Raw genomic sequence first — 17744 nt, 5'->3', positions numbered from 1 at the left:
GACGGGATGGACGGCATTTCTGTGCGAATTGCCGATTGGTGTGCTTATGCCTGTGTGGCAGGGCAAAGAAGGGAGATATCCATCTTGTCGCATGTAAGGACCGAGTTGGTGTGTCATCTCACCTAACTCCACTATCGTGCAAACCACTCGACCGTTGTATGGGCAACGGCGTAGCATAAATCCCACTAGTTGGTGTGATAGCCATCAGGAGAGCTGAGAGCAACGGGTGACTAAGGATAAGGGATAAGCCCAGAGCGACTTATGCCCGGTTATACCTGAGTGAACGGTCAATGACCCCTTGGTACAACCCGTGATGGCTAGTCAGGCTTAGCTATGGTGGGTAATGGCTATGTCGGGATCTACACCGACACGACGGTGTTCGAGTTGTGGTATCCTGCTTGTGGGTAAAGTTGCACATCTCTGCAGAGTTAAGAATCTATTCGAATAGTCCGTGCCCACGGTATTGGGCGAGTTATGGTGTGGTCACATAACTAGTGTTTCTTTGGGATGGGCTGGTGTGAGTTGTTTTGGAATTGGTTCCGGCAGTTGTGCCGCGTGCTACGACGGACGGGGAGTCCGGTAGCAGTTTAAAACCTGAACTCTGTTTTACTACAAAAACTGATTTCTAAAAGGTTTTTTTGAAAAATGAACCCCTGCATAAAATGTCGTTTTCCTGCAAATTAAACCGTAACCTTACCCTTGATTTACCTATGCATATTATTCTGTTATAACCCCCCCCCTCCGTGGGTGTGGTTGGACTTGCTGAGTACGTTTGTACTCACCCCACTCTTACTTTTTACAGAAGAAGACCCAGACTTCGTGCCAGGCGACGCCGAGTAGGGTTATCGTTCTACACCCAACCTTGCCTGTGGTACCAGCCCTGTCGGGATGCCTCCGCTGTCGCAGTACTCTGAGCCTGAATTAGATCCCGTATTAGTAGCACTCTGGTGTATTGTCGTAGCTTGGTTAATCCTTGTTATCATCTGTATCGAGTGTCCGCCAAGGTTTGTAAGGTTTTGAACCATCTGATGTAATAAATGTGGCATCAGCCTCCTGGGACTGATGTTTTGTATCACATTTAAGTCTTCTCTTATGAGGGGACGCTTCAGGTGGTATCAGAGCCGTAGGTTGGCCGTAGGACGTGACCCTAGGAGCGAAACCCGTTTTCAGGACCTTTCACCTTAAGACTTTTCTATCCTTAATCCTTTTCTCACACAAATACTTACCCTTGATTCTTGCCCTGTTCCAGATGGCTGACAATGGATGGATCGGCGGAATCTGTTTCGCAGAGCCCGGCCTTCCTAAGTTGTTGATACTCAGCCTGGAACGCATTGGAGTTGTGGATCCGCCAGAATTTCTTTACCGGGAGTACGACTCCAAGGGCACTCTTCGGTGTGACTTGATGATCTTCATAGCTAGGAGCACCCGCTACCCAGATGTGGACCCTTGGTTCATCTCCACCACTGGATTCCGTTTCCCGGATACCTATCGGAAAGCCGCCCGCAAAGCCCTGCGGCGTCTGCGTGTGATCTATAGGCATCACCTCCAGCGTACTCCTATGGGATTTTTCCCGCCGACTGAAGGAAGAGGACGCACATGGATTGCCAGGATGAGAAGACTTGGAAGAGAAGAAGAAGACCTGGAAGACACGGTCTCTCACCTATCCATCTATCTCACCGGCCTGGATGAGCTCTATCGCGAGCAAGCAGCACAACTGAAACAGCAGGTCCACAGGGCAGAAAAAGCAACCCAGGAGATGGAGGAACAACGGTCGAGGACTTTCCATGCCGAGTATTCCCTAGCCGCCCTCCAAGTTCAAATGGATGAAAAGGAAGAAGAACTGGAAGAACAACGGGCAAGAGCCACACGCGCCGAGGACTCGCTAGCCGCTCTCCAAGCTCGCATGCGGAGGTATGAGGCTCGCTGGGGAATAGGCGGATGGATAGAAGAAGACGCAGAAGAAGAACCTGAAGAAGAAGAACCCATGGAAACCCATTGGGACGTAGGTACTCAGACAGAGGAGGAAGAGCCCGAGGAAACCCATTGGGATAAGGGTACCCAGACCGATGACACCACGGATCAGTATCTCCCACTGAAGAAGCGCTCTCGTAGGTTCGAGGAAGAGTCTCCATGATAGGAGTTGTCTCCAAACTAGAACCCTTGCTCTAATAATAATCATGTACCCATGAAGTTGTACCCCACCATGATGCCATGAATAAAAATCACCTACCCCTTTGTGTACCTCAAATAATTGTGCAAGTTTTTCACCATATCTTTGTTTTCAGATGGCTGAGGAAGGATGGACCCAGGGCGACTGCCAAGATGCACCTGGCTTCCCCAGCCTCTTGATCAACGCCCTGGAGAGCCTTGGCGTCACGGAACGCCCAAGGTACTACAGCCGAGAGTATGAGCATCATGGTACTCTCTGCTGCAGGGTAATCCTAGTCGTCGCCAGAAGTAACCGCTACCCCGACATCCTGTCATGGCGAGTGACTGCTACAGGGTTTAGGCACCAGGACACCTATCCCCTAGCCGTCAGGAAGGCACTTCGTTACCTGTGCCGGATTTTCGAAGGACACCTCACCCCCACACCAATGAGGTTCTTCCCACCAGCCATCAGGACTCCAGTTTGGGAAGCTCGAATGAGAAGCCTGGAACGGCGCCGCCATGAAGAAGTCCTCCTGTACCATGTAGCCACCTACCTAGCCTCCTTGGATCAGCTCTTTGACGAGCAAGCCAACTTGCTGAGGGAACAGACCCATCGAGCCGAGCAAGCAGAGCTCGCGCTAAGACTGCAGCAGATCCGAGCAGTCCAAGCCGAGGCAAGAGCCGCAGCAGCGGTCAGCAGTGAAGCAGTTGCTCAGGAGAGCCTCAGGCAAGCCCGAGACCGGCGTATGCAAGAATGGACTAGTAGTGGGACCCCAGTCCCGGCAATAGGAGAAGACCATGTGCTACTCGGAACGCCTGTCTTAGGATGGGGACCGCTCGTGGGAAACCCACTAGCCCCACCCGAGAACCCTGGAAGGTCTACGGCCGCTGCCGCAAGAGAAGCCACGGCACCACCCCGGGAAAACGGAGGTCTAGAGAATGGCGAACCGGGACCACTCATTTCCCCGGAGATCGTGAGTTCCTTTCCGAGGGAGGAACCCACTCAAGCCGATGAGACAGCCTAAAGTGCTGGCGACCGTCAAGGGATGAAGCCGTGTGGTCCGAAGAAGTTCTGTGCCCTTTTCTTTTGAAGTGTGTACCCGGACGTGTAGTACGCGTTCTAGTCGTGTCCCCTGTGTTGTACCCCCTTGCTGTAATCAAGTTGCTTGTTGTTTGTGATGATTGCGTGTTGATTGTGTGCTTGCCGGCAGTAAATAGATACTGCCTTTTCGAAAATACGACTTAACCAACTTAAACATCACCTAATCTTAGTCCCAATCCACTCGTTCTGCAGATGGTTTCCCGGAGCGTCACAAGGGCCTCCCGCGTCAGGGACCCTGCAGCTGCTGATGCAGGAATACACCCTGACGGGCAAAACCATCCTCAGGAGGAACAAGAAGTGAGTCAGGGCAGAGGAGAAAATCATGGTGCACAGCTGCCACCACCACCACCACCACCTTTCGTGGACCTGGCACAAGTAATCCATAACCAGACTCTCATACTGGAGACACTGGCCAATGCTCTAGTGAACAGGCAGCCACGAGAGCAGACCTTTAATGACAAGCTGACAGCTTTTCTGAGGGCCAAGCCACCCACTTTTGCTGGATCTAGCAATCCCTTGGATGCAGATGACTGGCTCCGCGTGATCCAGAGGAAGCTCGAGCCATTTGGGTGCCAGGATCGAGACAAAGTTCGTCTGGCTGCACATCAACTCACCGGGACTGCCTTAGCCTGGTGGGAGAATTATTGCGCTGCTGCCAGAGATGCCTCCACCATCACCTGGAATGAATTCGTGAGGGAGTTCCGCCGTTATCACATCCCCTCGGCCACCATGAAGCGCAAGGCAGATGAGTTCCGCGCACTTCAGCAGGGGAGTATGTCGGTGGAAGAATATACTCACCAGTTTATGGAGCTGTCTCGATATGTGCCAGACGAAGTGAACGACGACGAGAAGAAGCAGGACATGTTCAAGAAGGGACTAAACCCAGAACTCAGGACCCTGCTCACTCCTCAGATCTATCCTGATTTCAACACCTTGATGAACAAGGCAATCCTCACCGAGAGGGCTAAGATTGAGGAAAGAAAAGAGAACAAGCGCAAGTTCCTGGAGAGTAAGTCACGCCAGCAGGATCGTTTCCAGAAAACCAGAAGTCTCAGCTACAACGCGCCAAGGTCCCAAGCCCCAATGCAGTACAAAACTCAGTCTCAAGTGATAGGACCACGGGCCCCTAACACACAGCCCAGAAGCCAGAACACCATGAGGGCCTCACAGAATAATGCGAGCCAGGTCACCAACAACAACAGCAACGTGAGAGCCTGCTTCAACTGCCGTGAGACGGGTCACTTCATCGCCGACTGCCCCTACGCCAAGAACAAGCCTGCTACTTCGGCTTTCTCCAACACAGTGAACGGACCCAAGCCAGTTCTGACCGGTGCCAACCGAGTGCCCCTCCGTGGCAACAGCAACAACAACAACAACCAGCAGAGGCAATCCCAACAGTCTTTTGGACGAGCCCGTGTCAACCACATCGACGCACAGGAAGCTCAAGGAGCCCAGGGCGTAGTACTCGGTGAGTACCTAGTCAGCTCAACTCTTGCAACAGTACTGTTTGATTCTGGAGCATCACACTCGTTCATATCCTCAAGTTTTGTGGAGAAACATAAAATACCTACAGTACTACTAAAAACACCCCTATTAACCCGGACGCCCGGCGGAGACATCAAGTGTCAACTGGGTTGTCTACGGGTAAGGATCAATTTAAGTGGGGTAGAGTTTTTAGCAGACCTAGTAGTACTTAAGTCAGAAGGGATAGATGTGATCCTCGGAATGGACTGGCTAAGCAAACACAATGGCCTCATAGGTTGTACGGACAAAGTAGTACATCTGACAAACCCAGAGGGAGTCCAAGTGACCTGTCATACCCGGGAATGTGGAGCAAACCCGATGGTATTCAGCATGGAAGCCAAGTCCTTGGAAGAAGTCCCAGTAGTGAATGAATATCCCGATGTCTTTCCCGAAGAACTTCCCGGTATGCCACCAGATAGGGACATAGAATTTGTCATTGACCTTGTCCCTGGGACTGCCCCTATAGCCAAGAGACCTTATAGGATGGCAGCCACCGAGTTGGCAGAATTAAAGAAACAATTAGAGGAACTACAACGAATTGGCTTCATCAGGCCGAGTTCGTCTCCTTGGGGAGCCCCGGTTCTATTCGTCAAGAAGAAGGACGGAAGTATGAGACTATGTGTAGATTACCGGGCACTAAACGAGGTCACTATCAAGAATAAGTACCCCCTTCCCAGGATCGATGATCTTTTCGATCAATTAAAAGGAGCCAAGTACTTTTCCAAGATTGACCTAAGGTCCGGATATTTTCAGCTCAAGATTAGGGAAAGCGACGTCCCGAAGACAGCCTTTGTCACCCGATACGGACAGTTTGAGTTCACAGTGATGCCTTTTGGACTGACAAATGCACCTGCCTATTTCATGAACCTCATGAACAAAGTGTTTATGGACGAGCTAGATAAGTTTGTCGTAGTCTTCATTGACGACATACTTATTTACTCGAAGAGCATTCAGGAGCACGAGCAGCACCTGAGGGTAGTTTTGGAAAAACTGAGAGTGCATAGGCTGTACGCCAAATTCAGCAAGTGTGAATTTTGGCTGGAGAAAGTAGCCTTCCTTGGTCACATTTTGACCGCAGAAGGAGTGGCAGTAGACCCCGAGAAGGTCGAAGCAGTATCCAACTGGCAGCCGCCGACCAATGTGAGTGAGATCAGGAGTTTTCTTGGATTAGCTGGGTATTATCGGAGATTCATTGAAGGGTTTTCTAAAATAGCCCGGCCCATGACAGAGCTGCTCAAGAAAGAAAAGAAGTTCACCTGGACGGAGTCGTGCGAAAGGAGCTTCCAGGAGTTGAAGCGAAGATTGACAACAGCCCCAGTGCTAACCCTGCCGGATATTCATCGGGATTTTGTCATCTATTGTGATGCGTCCCGACAAGGATTGGGTTGTGTGCTGATGCAAGATGGGAAAGTCGTTGCATATGCTTCCCGACAGCTCAGGACTCATGAGCAAAACTACCCGACCCATGACTTGGAACTTGCAGCCGTAGTGCACGCACTTAAGATCTGGAGGCATTATTTGATTGGGAATAAGTGTGAAATCTTTACCGATCATAAAAGTCTGAAGTATATCTTCACCCAACCAGACCTAAACTTGAGACAGAGAAGATGGCTGGAATTAGTCAAAGATTATAATTTGGAAATCCATTACCACCCGGGAAAGGCAAACGTAGTGGCCGACGCCCTGAGTCGGAAATCCTACGGGCCCAAGAATGACCATCTACAAGAGGAAATGGCACGATTAAATGTGCACATTGTTCCTCGAGGCTCCAGCCAAGTGCTGAACGTTCAATCCACTCTGGAGGAAAGAATCAGGAAAGCCCAGAGATCGGACAAAGGACTGATGGAAATCCGGAGGCAAACCGGAGAAAATAAGGCCCCAGACTTTCGAGTTGATAATAAGGGAACGTTGTGGTATAAAGACAGAATTTGTGTGCCTCAGAAAGGAGATTTCAGGCAGATGATCATGGATGAAGCTCATAACTCGGCCTACTCAATTCACCCAGGATCCACCAAAATGTACATGGACATAAAACAAAAGTATTGGTGGAATGGGATGAAGGCAGATATTGCACGATTTGTCGCCCGTTGTGATACTTGCCAGAGAATCAAAGCTGAACACCAGAAGCCGGCAGGATTACTGCAACCCCTACCCATCCCGGTGTGGAAATGGGATGAAGTAGGAATGGACTTTGTGGTGGGCTTGCCCAGAACTCAGAAAGGACATGACTCCATATGGGTAATAGTGGATCGCCTTACTAAATCAGCTCACTTCATACCCGTACGGACCAACTATGACGGGGAGAAGCTAGCTAAGCTCTATATAGAGAACATAGTGAAATTGCATGGTGTGCCCAGCCGAATCGTCTCAGATAGAGGAACCCAGTTCACCTCTAGATTTTGGAAAAGTTTGCATAAAGCCATGGGCACCAAGCTGGACTTTAGTTCCGCCTATCACCCGCAGACTGATGGTCAGACAGAAAGGGTAAATCAGATTTTGGAAGATATGTTGAGGGCATGTGTCCTCACTTATGGCAAGGATTGGGAACAAAGCTTACCCTATGCCGAGTTCTCATACAACAACGGGTACCAAGCAAGCTTGGGTATGTCACCGTTTGAAGCCCTCTACGGAAGAAAATGCAGAACCCCTCTGATGTGGTCAGAAGTTGGAGAACGAGCCCTAGTCGGCCCCGCCCTCATAAAAGAAGCCGAAGAAAGAGTCGCCGAGATTCGAGAAAAGCTAAAAGCAGCCCAGTCCCGACAAAAGAGCTATGCGGACAAGAAAAGACGGGAAATAAGTTTTAACCCAGGAGATTTCGTGTATCTCAAGGTATCGCCTATTCGGGGAACCCGAAGATTCCAAGTACAAGGAAAATTGGCCCCTCGGTATATTGGACCATACCGAGTTTTGAAGAAAGTTGGAGCGGTAGCATACCGTTTGGGGCTACCAGAAGAAATGTCGGATATCCACCCAGTATTCCATGTCTCGCAGTTGAGAAGGTGTTTGAGGATACCCGAAGTAGAGCATGTGCCGGTTGAGACGATAGATCTGCAGCCAGACCTGCGATATCAGGAGATACCGGTGAAGATCCTAGACACCGTCACCAGGAGGACCAGAAACTCCGAAGTACGAATTTGCAGAGTTCAGTGGAGCAGACACGGAGTAAAAGAAGCTACGTGGGAACGCGAAGATGCTTTGAAGAAGGAATTTCCCCACCTATTTAGGAACCAGTCGAATCTCGAGGACGAGATTCATTTTAAGTGGGGTAGGTTTGTAACATCCCGAAAATTGACTAAAATAAATCATGCGCTAATGTTGTGTTTCGTCGTTGAGCTCGAGATCCTTCCAAAACCCTAAACCCAAATCCCGAGATAATTTCTCCTTCCCGAACACCCGTTGTCCCATCCTCCTCTGCGCGCGACACGCGCGTGGCCGACCAGCCGTAGACCACGCCGCGAATCCCGCCTGCTCTCGTCGCACGCGACCGCCGCGCGTGGCCGGCCGGGGCCGCATCGCGTCAGCGCGATTCCCGCCCCTCCCTCTCTCCATTTTCCTTCCTTTCTTCTTTTCTCTTTATCTCCTTTTTCCCATTTTTTTTCTTTTTCTTTTTTTTTCTTTTCCCTCTCCCTCTCTCTCCTTCCTCCCTTCTCCTCCCTCCTTCCCGATCGCGGCAGAGCACCGGCCCGGCCCCCCCTTCCCCTGCTCCGCACGGCACGGACGCGCCACCACCCCTCTGCGCTGGCCGCTCGCCGCACCGAGCCCCCCCCTTCGCAGCTGCAGCAGCTCACCGCCGCCCGTGCACACGCATCACACCTCCCCACGCGTGCGTGGACGCGCTAGCCGCGCCGCGGCGCGTCGGGCCGTGCACGCCGCGACGCCAGCCGCGCGACCGTGCCACGCCGCCGCACGCAACGCGCGCCTTCCCCCGGGCACGCCACCCCTACCCCGCTCGGCCTGCCACCGGGCGCCCCGCGCGCGCGCCTTCCCCAAACCCCCAGCGCACGCGCCGCCCTGCAGCGGCTCGGCGCGCACCAGCCCGCGCCCCGGCCGTGCCCAGCCCGCGCCCGCCGCGCCGCGCACACCGCCGCCCGGACCCGCTCGCCTGCGCCCTACTGCACCCGAGCCACTCCCCGGCCGCGTGCCCGCGCCCGGGCCGGACGTGCGCGCGCGCGCGTGCACGCGCTCGCCGAGTCGCGACGCGTCGGGCCACTGCACCGGCCCGCCTGCCGCGCGCACACCGCCGCCGTTGACGCCGTACAGGCGGCGGCGACCTCGGCACAGTGACGCCTGCAGTGGTCGCCGCCTGCCTGAGGCGTCACGTCGCCTCGCCGAGCCCCGACCACCGTTGACGCCGGCCCCCACCGCCATTACTCCGGCCGCCGGCCTCCGCCGCATCCCGCCAAGCCGCCACCGCCTCTCCACGGCTATAAAAGCCTCCCCACCGGCGCCACACCCTCACACTCAAACCCCCCCTGGCCACCACTGCCTCCCCCTCCCAGCGCTAGCGCCGCCGCCCCGCTTCAGTAGCGCCGCCGCCGCCAGCCCGCGTCGCCCCGCCTCTGAGCGCCGCCCCGGCCCAAGGTGAGGCCGGGAATCGACCCCGCAGGGCCCCCACCTCCTTTCCCCTCTACCCCGGGCCGCCGTCGAGGCCCAGGACGGCCGAATCGGCCGCCGCCGGCGCCGCTCGGCCCTTCCCCTGTTCTGCCGCGAGGAGGGGGAAGAAGAAGGGCGTTTTTGCCCATACCCCCCTCCACTTTCCTTTAATCAGTAAAGAGACCCCGCCCTTTTAAACCCTTTTGCAATTAAACCCTTACCCTTGTTATGTTTCCAAAATAAACCCCCACCATATAAAGTTATTTACAACTAAGCCCCTGACTCTTTCAGATTAACCCAAGAAACTTCTAAAGTATAAACCAAGCCCCTGCCTGCTTAATCTTAATTACAATTAGGTCCCTGGACCCCTGTTTAGGGCCTAAACGCTCCCCTGACCTATCATTTTATGTGCCTAACGACCCCAGCTTAACCTAAAATTTTACCTCGCCTCTCCTAACTCAGTTCTGGCCATACTATTCAGAAACCGCCCAAAAATAATACTCTATGCTCTATATTTCATGTGTTCCCGTTTCAAGCTCGACGACAAATCCTTGTTCTGATTGTGTGTTTGTTTGTGTGCGCTGTAGACCACGGAGTGAACGAAGGAGAACCCGTTGACGAGCAGTACGGTGAGCAGGTGAACGAGGACCCGATCCGCGACCCCGAGCCCGAAGGACAGGACTTCCCTGAAGGCTTTGAAGACGGCAAGTTCAATCCCATCCTTTGATGCATGTTTCTGTCCTAGTTTTTATAAACACAACCCAATGGCCTGCTTTATAAAATTGCATATGTTTTGCTTGCATGAAAACACGGTTGGATAGCCACCCCCTTGATTTGTGATGACCATTCCTTGACCACCTAGATTAATGTCTGATTTTGCTTGGACGTTAATCGTTATTAGAGCGCTAGAACTTTATTCATAAATACTATTTGTTTTATAAAGAGAATGTGTGTGTTTGGGAAGGGATAAATTGTGGATTTTCGAAAGATAAGTATGGACGGGATGGACGGCATTTCTGTGCGAATTGCCGATTGGTGTGCTTATGCCTGTGTGGCAGGGCAAAGAAGGGAGATATCCATCTTGTCGCATGTAAGGACCGAGTTGGTGTGTCATCTCACCTAACTCCACTATCGTGCAAACCACTCGACCGTTGTATGGGCAACGGCGTAGCATAAATCCCACTAGTTGGTGTGATAGCCATCAGGAGAGCTGAGAGCAACGGGTGACTAAGGATAAGGGATAAGCCCAGAGCGACTTATGCCCGGTTATACCTGAGTGAACGGTCAATGACCCCTTGGTACAACCCGTGATGGCTAGTCAGGCTTAGCTATGGTGGGTAATGGCTATGTCGGGATCTACACCGACACGACGGTGTTCGAGTTGTGGTATCCTGCTTGTGGGTAAAGTTGCACATCTCTGCAGAGTTAAGAATCTATTCGAATAGTCCGTGCCCACGGTATTGGGCGAGTTATGGTGTGGTCACATAACTAGTGTTTCTTTGGGATGGGCTGGTGTGAGTTGTTTTGGAATTGGTTCCGGCAGTTGTGCCGCGTGCTACGACGGACGGGGAGTCCGGTAGCAGTTTAAAACCTGAACTCTGTTTTACTACAAAAACTGATTTCTAAAAGGTTTTTTTTGAAAAATGAACCCCTGCATAAAATGTCGTTTTCCTGCAAATTAAACCGTAACCTTACCCTTGATTTACCTATGCATATTATTCTGTTATAACCCCCCCTCCGTGGGTGTGGTTGGACTTGCTGAGTACGTTTGTACTCACCCCACTCTTACTTTTTACAGAAGAAGACCCAGACTTCGTGCCAGGCGACGCCGAGTAGGGTTATCGTTCTACACCCAACCTTGCCTGTGGTACCAGCCCTGTCGGGATGCCTCCGCTGTCGCAGTACTCTGAGCCTGAATTAGATCCCGTATTAGTAGCACTCTGGTGTATTGTCGTAGCTTGGTTAATCCTTGTTATCATCTGTATCGAGTGTCCGCCAAGGTTTGTAAGGTTTTGAACCATCTGATGTAATAAATGTGGCATCAGCCTCCTGGGACTGATGTTTTGTATCACATTTAAGTCTTCTCTTATGAGGGGACGCTTCAATTAATTAGGAAGCAATATTAACTATTATAGTAGAACAGTGGGCTATGCTCGGGCCGATGAGCTATTTTCGTGCCCTGCTAGCCCAATCATGCCCCCAAATGCAGATCGTGCCATACAACCCATCATGCTAAAGTCCTAGGCACAACACGATCCTCGCGTTCGTGTTGTGCCGGCACGGGCCTAAATTTTACGTGTCGTACCGTGCTTTGAGTCGTGCTAAAATATCATGTCGCAGTCCGTCCAATAATAGCACGGCCCAATGCTGGACTTATTTATAGGCAACAGCTCAAATAGTTTATATATTGGGTCTCTCCATGATGCACAAAAATAATAAAGAACATCGCTTATGTGTTGTGATTGTCCTTAGAAAATGTTAATGGTGCAAAATTAATGAAGCTATTAAGGTGAATATTTGCATGCCTATAGTCCACTGTAAAGTTTTCTAATTTACACATTCAATATTTGCATGCCATATATTTACATGTGTAGCTAACTCTATCAGGTAGTTGTTGGAATATGGGCTTGGCCCATTTATTAATCTAAAAATTCCTAATAAAAATATAAAAAGCCCATGTATGACGAGAGAATGGTGGGAGTCGTGGAACCTTTACACGCAAACCTTGTCAGTGAAGGTGGAGGATGACCATCATAAATTTGGAGGCTGTCTCCACTTCATCAAGGTGTGTGCGTGGAGAGGGAAGACGATCACCTGGGGCCCAAAGGGCGACCACATGGGGGCTTGGTCCATAGCCCGTCTGCACCGAGGGGTGATCTGACGCAGCAAGACATACACATTGTTGGCTGCTGCTAAAAGAAATCGATTTGAGTTAGGGGTTTTCTTTTCTCGTTGTTGTGTTGCCACTATAGTCTATTCCATCTCGAGCGCCGGCAGGCACCGGAACCCTCCATCTTTGTGATCCTACACAAGTAGAACAAATAAGATTTTTAGGAAACGCTGCACAAGACTGCTCAAGATCTTCACACCGCCGTATGTCTTCCGGTCAACTCATGCGCCGCACTACCCGGTTATATTCAAGGGATATATTCAACGCCGGCTCCTACGACATGTTGTCATCAATTTTGTCAACGTCATCGAAACAACACCAGCCACGACACCTCCATCTGCAAACTCTTAGCATGTATGCCGTGTTCATATCCGATCTTTAATCATATTCTTCTGAGATGGTTATGTTACTATTTCTGCTGCCTACTATGTTAAAGAATTGCATGCTAAATTCATTTTATTTAATTTATATTGGAAATTTAATACTCTAATTGCCTAATTCCTCAACAAGCATGACCATATAGCATGGCGGTACCATGGCTATGTTTGGAGAAATAACAAAGAGTTATTTTGAGAGCTAAAGTTTAGCTCAAGAAAATAGCCCTTCAATGAAATAATCCTTGAGGTGTTTGGATCCAAGGGCTATTTGGCTCATAAATCACTTTTCCAATCATTAGGATGTTACTTTTTCAAAAGTGAGAGTGAGAGAACCAATGGCCCCACACGAAATAGCCCCAAATAGCACCCCTTGGGGGAGATATTTTTTTGGGTAGGCTATTTACAAATAGCCCTTCTGTTTGGCTCCTTTTGGACTATTTGGTGCTATTTGGAGGTGGACTAAAAAATAACTCATGGATCCAAACAAGACACATGCATTCATTTGCTATTCTGTTTCTGTTTTCCTATGAGGGAGTGCAGAAATGGTTCAACAACTCAACAAATCGTATGAAAAGATTTGCAGCACATAGACATCATAGTGAAAATCCCGCTCACATAAATACAAAATCCATCCAACCTAGATGATCTTTCTACTTACAAAAACCAAGTGCCACACAATTGGCGTGTGTTCAACGGTTTGTGGGGCTGGCATTTCTTGACAGAACGCGCATTTGCATACTACTTGTTCGCTGGTACAATGGAATTCTAGAGACTTTGGTACACTATGCCGTACTCCATATGTACTACTGTCATTAATATCTTTGGTTAATTATTTTGACTTCTGGCTCCTTGTACTTTTTCTTGCTAGAAAAATATCCTTTTTGCTCGTTGACGATGCTGTTAGATCCGATCATGCATGCCGAGGATTCCATCTTATTAGAATCTGTAGATCTTTTGTAAGAAACTTAATTAATTATGTTAATTTATATATGCCCTACGCCAGTGCAGCAGCTGTACTTATCAACGCAAAGGACTGAGGTTGATGCTTAAATGATAAAAAAAGTTCTCGTGCCTTCACTAAAATGTTGTACGAATAGAAGAAAAAAAGTTCCTCTCCGAAATCGAAGCAAATACAGCTTTAATTTGGCCGATGTTTTTGATGAGTCCGTTATACTTAAACAAAAGTTATTTGTAAATCAGGCTTAAAAAAGTGTAGTTTTTATGGCACAATAACTCTTTGCCCATTTTGCTTTGCAAGAAAGTTAGCTAATTTAATTACCCTATGAGATCCATCATCTAACTCTAAAGGTTAGTTCAAAAATAGCACAATTGAGATTGAGATCACCAAAAAGATACAGAAGGCATACGTTTTAGGATATATGTCCGATGGTGCCGGATTCCGCACCCAGCACTAGCAGCCCCCCCTCCCCGAACCTAGTGGATGTCTGTCGCGAGGAGGAAGCTGAACAGTGGTGTGGGGTTTTAATTCATGGCGTGGTTAAGGGAGGGATAGGAAGGGTTTTAATTTTCTCTGTATATATCTGGATTATTATGATGTGGAAAAGCAAATCATATATATTAGCAGAATCTGTTGTCTCTTTAATTACAATTTATAGTATATTACAAAGACTAGCTAGCTAGCAAAACGCATGAACAATCATGCTTAAAAAAAATTGTAAGATCAGATAGATCTGCTTGCCGCACCATTCCCATGATCAATCAAAGTACAGTCATGAGAAACTCATCTTGCGCACAAGGCTCCCAACCAGACGTACGGATCCTCCTAATAAATATGCATCTAGCAAGATGCCAGGCGACAAATCGGCAATAATGTTTCTGCAACTCTGCAGCCACTGCAGCCATGCTTCTAGTCCTAGGCTTCTAGCTGGGCATATATTGATATATGTCTTCTACTGATATATTTTAATGTGAGATTTTAGAGTGAACTGAGGCATGGAGCCATGGACTTGTTGTAGTGAACTGAGGCATGGAGCCATGGACTTGTTGTACTGGAAGCCCAAACCAAGATTTGAAGCGGGATGCATACTGAAGCGCATCTAGACCGATAGATGCTAATGGTAAGTTTCGGTGATTAATGACAACTGTATGCGACTAACATGTGTTTTAAAGGAAAAATCAATGACTGGATTATTCTCATATGAAATATGAAAGAAGCCCCCTCAATTCGAAACAATCATACGTGCCAAGGACTCATTTTGAAAGATTAAGGACATTTCTAGTCTCAAGTGTCACAAGGAGATGAAGGACACTTGATTTAGCTAGGTTTTATAGTTTCTAGTTCTTGACCATACTATTAAGAGGGGTTCATGAGTTAGTAGCTTGACTAAAATTGAGTTGGCCTTAGAAATCTTGCACACTCACTCAAAAACAACCCAAGATGGTCAATAGAAATCAACAAAAACACTTGGAAGAAGAAACAATCGAAGTTACATTCAAATCCAAGTCAATTCAGCTGAAAACAAAGAAAATCAGCAGCACCGGTTGAACCGATGCCCTAGCATCGGAGCATCCGATGCTTGGCGGAAGGACCGATGCCCTAGCATCGGAGCATCCGATGCTTGGCGGAAGGACCGATGCCCTGTCGGTCTATCTTCTCTGGATGCAGGCAGGAATCAAGTCAAAAACTCTATAGCACCGGTTGAATCGATGCTCAAAAGATAAGCACCGGTGCAATGGAAGTATTTTGTTCCAGAGAGTATGTTTTGGTAGACCTCAACTCCCCTTCAGCACCGGTTGAACTGACGCTTCAGAATCAAGCACCGGTGTATTGGATGTATTATGTTCCAGAACGCTTGTTTGAGTTGACGAGTGAATCTCTTCAGCACCGGTTGAACCGATGCCCCTACGGAGCATGCACCGGTGTAATGACGCAAGCCTGGATACTGTGTCAGAACTCCAACGGCTACTAATTGGACATAGAGAGACCGGTTGAACCGATGCTTACACTTTCTATCTCGTCGGTTCTTCCGGTGGTCACGGTTTTTTCTGCAGTTGACTTCCAACGGCTATGTAACTCTTTCCACTCTATATAAGGGCACCCCCTGGCTCATTTCAGTTGCCTTTGACACCCTGAATACTTGAGGCCACCCTTGAGAAGAAGAGAAAGTGCTTTGAGCAAAAGAGAGAAGATCTAGTACATTGTTTGTGATTCAACCTTGAAGAATTCATCCTTTGCAAGTGTAGCAAGTGTGCTTGAGCTAGGGCCAACTGAGTGTAGGTCAAGTGAAGGCTTAGGAGCTTGTTACTCTTGGTGTTTGACGGCACCTAGCCGGTCTTGGTGATCGGGAGGTTCTTGGTGAGCTCTTGGAGTTTGTGGGAGCCCCAAGACAAGAAGATTGTACACGGTGTGAAGCTCGCCATTCCGGAGATGGAGAAGGAGCATTCTTAGTGATCACTTGCTCCTTGGTGAAGCAAGGGAGCTATACCCTTGTGTGGGTGCTCCAACGTGGATTAGGGGGGAGCGTCAACTCCTCGATACCACGGGAAAAAATCCGGTTGTCTCGTGTCCCTTACTTTTATTTCAAGCAATTAAATCCTTTTGTTGTTATTCTTGCTTTTGATTGCTTGTAGTTTGACTAGGACAACTTGCCTGGTAGTGTGATCTTTTGCTTAGGTTTTGATCTTGCTAGTGTGAAACCTTTTAGACAAAATGATCATGATAGTGTGTTTACCTACCTAAGGACCTTGTGCCAGCATGCTCTAGTGACTGGGTTTCAAATTTATAGATTGGGCAATATTAGTCTAGGTTAATGACTAGATAGAAATTGAAAAAGTCCCAATTCAACCCTCCTTCTTGGGCCACGTTCCTTTCAATTGGTATCAGAGCTAGGACTCTCTTTTTAGGCTTAAAATCCTAGAGAATGGCCGGGGGAAGTGGTGGTCCACCCAAGCTCGATGGGAGAAACTATGTTTATTGGAAAGCTCGCATGGCGGGTTACCTTGAGACTATTAATCCCATCACTTGGGCGCTCACGGAAAAACCTATTGTTGGTCCATGGAATGAAGATCAAGTCAAATATGGTGCTAGAGCGAAGAATGCTTTGTTTGATGCTCTTAGTGAGGAGATCTTTGCTCGTGTTCACAGCAAAAAGACCTCTCATGAAATTTGGGAATCACTTGAAGCTATTTATGTTGGTTCTAAAAAGCTTCGTGAAGAAAAATATCAAGTGCTTAAGGAAAAACTAAATGAATTCAAAATGCTTCCAAATGAATTGGTTGAACAAATGTATGCTCGATTGAATGTGCTTATTGAGGACATTAACACTCTTGAAATTTCTCCTTTGTCTACTAGTGATATCATCCGGATGATCCTTCATTGTCTACAGAAGCCCAAGTACAACATCGTCACCTCATTGCTCTATGAGAAGGATCTTGAAACACTTGAAGTGAGTGATGTTGTTGGAAAGATTCGGTCTCATGAGATGTTCCTCTTGGGAGAAGTTGATCCAGCGCAAGACAAGAGAGATCTTGCACTCAAAGCTAAGAGTGATCATAAGTCCAAGAAAAAGAACAAGTGCAAAGTTCCATCACCAAGCTCAAGCGAAGATGAAGCTAATGAAGATTCAAGTGATGAAGATGGTGATGTTGAGCTAGCACTTCTCATGAGGAAGACCTCCAAGATGATGTCAAGGTTGAACAAGAGAGGGTACAACTATGACCCCAAGAAAAAACAAATTTCGTACCCGGAAAAGCAAGGAAAATGTATTACAATTGCGGCAAATATGGTCACCTCTCATATGATTGTCCGGAGCCTTCAAAGCTTAACAAGAAACAAGAAGATGATGACAATCAATACAAGACTTCAAAGAAAAGTAATGAGAAGAAGGACCACAAGAAGAAAGGGTCTTTCACAAGAATAGAGAAGGTCAAGGCTTTCCTTGGAGAATTGATCACGGATGGTGAATCCTCAAATGATGACTCAAGTGATGAAGAATCCAAGAAAAAGATTGTTGGGATTGCCATGCATGATGATGAAGATGATGGTGATGAGACACCTCTACCTCCACCACCCATGTGCTTCATGGCAAGAGGTAACTCAAAGGTGAGTGATAATGACGACTCCTCTAGTGATGAAAGTGAACATTGCTTA

The 17744-nt window shown here is 48.5% G+C and overlaps 1 protein-coding gene across 1 annotated transcript; it reads right to left on the bottom strand.

The window, feature by feature from the left end:
- Positions 1 to 8581: 8581 nt before the first annotated feature.
- LOC120713234 (glycine-rich protein 1-like) lies at positions 8582 to 9142 on the bottom strand. The gene has a single exon (XM_039999229.1). It carries the CDS (start codon positions 9140 to 9142, stop codon positions 8582 to 8584), a length of 561 nt encoding a protein of 186 aa, XP_039855163.1.
- Between the last annotated feature and the right edge of the window lie 8602 nt (positions 9143 to 17744).

This window comes from Panicum virgatum, chromosome 6K, assembly GCF_016808335.1.
Source record: "Panicum virgatum strain AP13 chromosome 6K, P.virgatum_v5, whole genome shotgun sequence".
Taxonomy (NCBI): Eukaryota; Viridiplantae; Streptophyta; class Magnoliopsida; order Poales; family Poaceae; genus Panicum; species Panicum virgatum.
This window is presented reverse-complemented; position numbering and strand designations above follow the sequence as displayed.

Coding starts and splice junctions, on each gene's coding strand:
- LOC120713234 (XM_039999229.1), bottom strand. CDS start 9,142: ATGGCGGTGGGGGCCGGCGTCAACGGTGGTCGGGGCTCGGCGAGGCGA.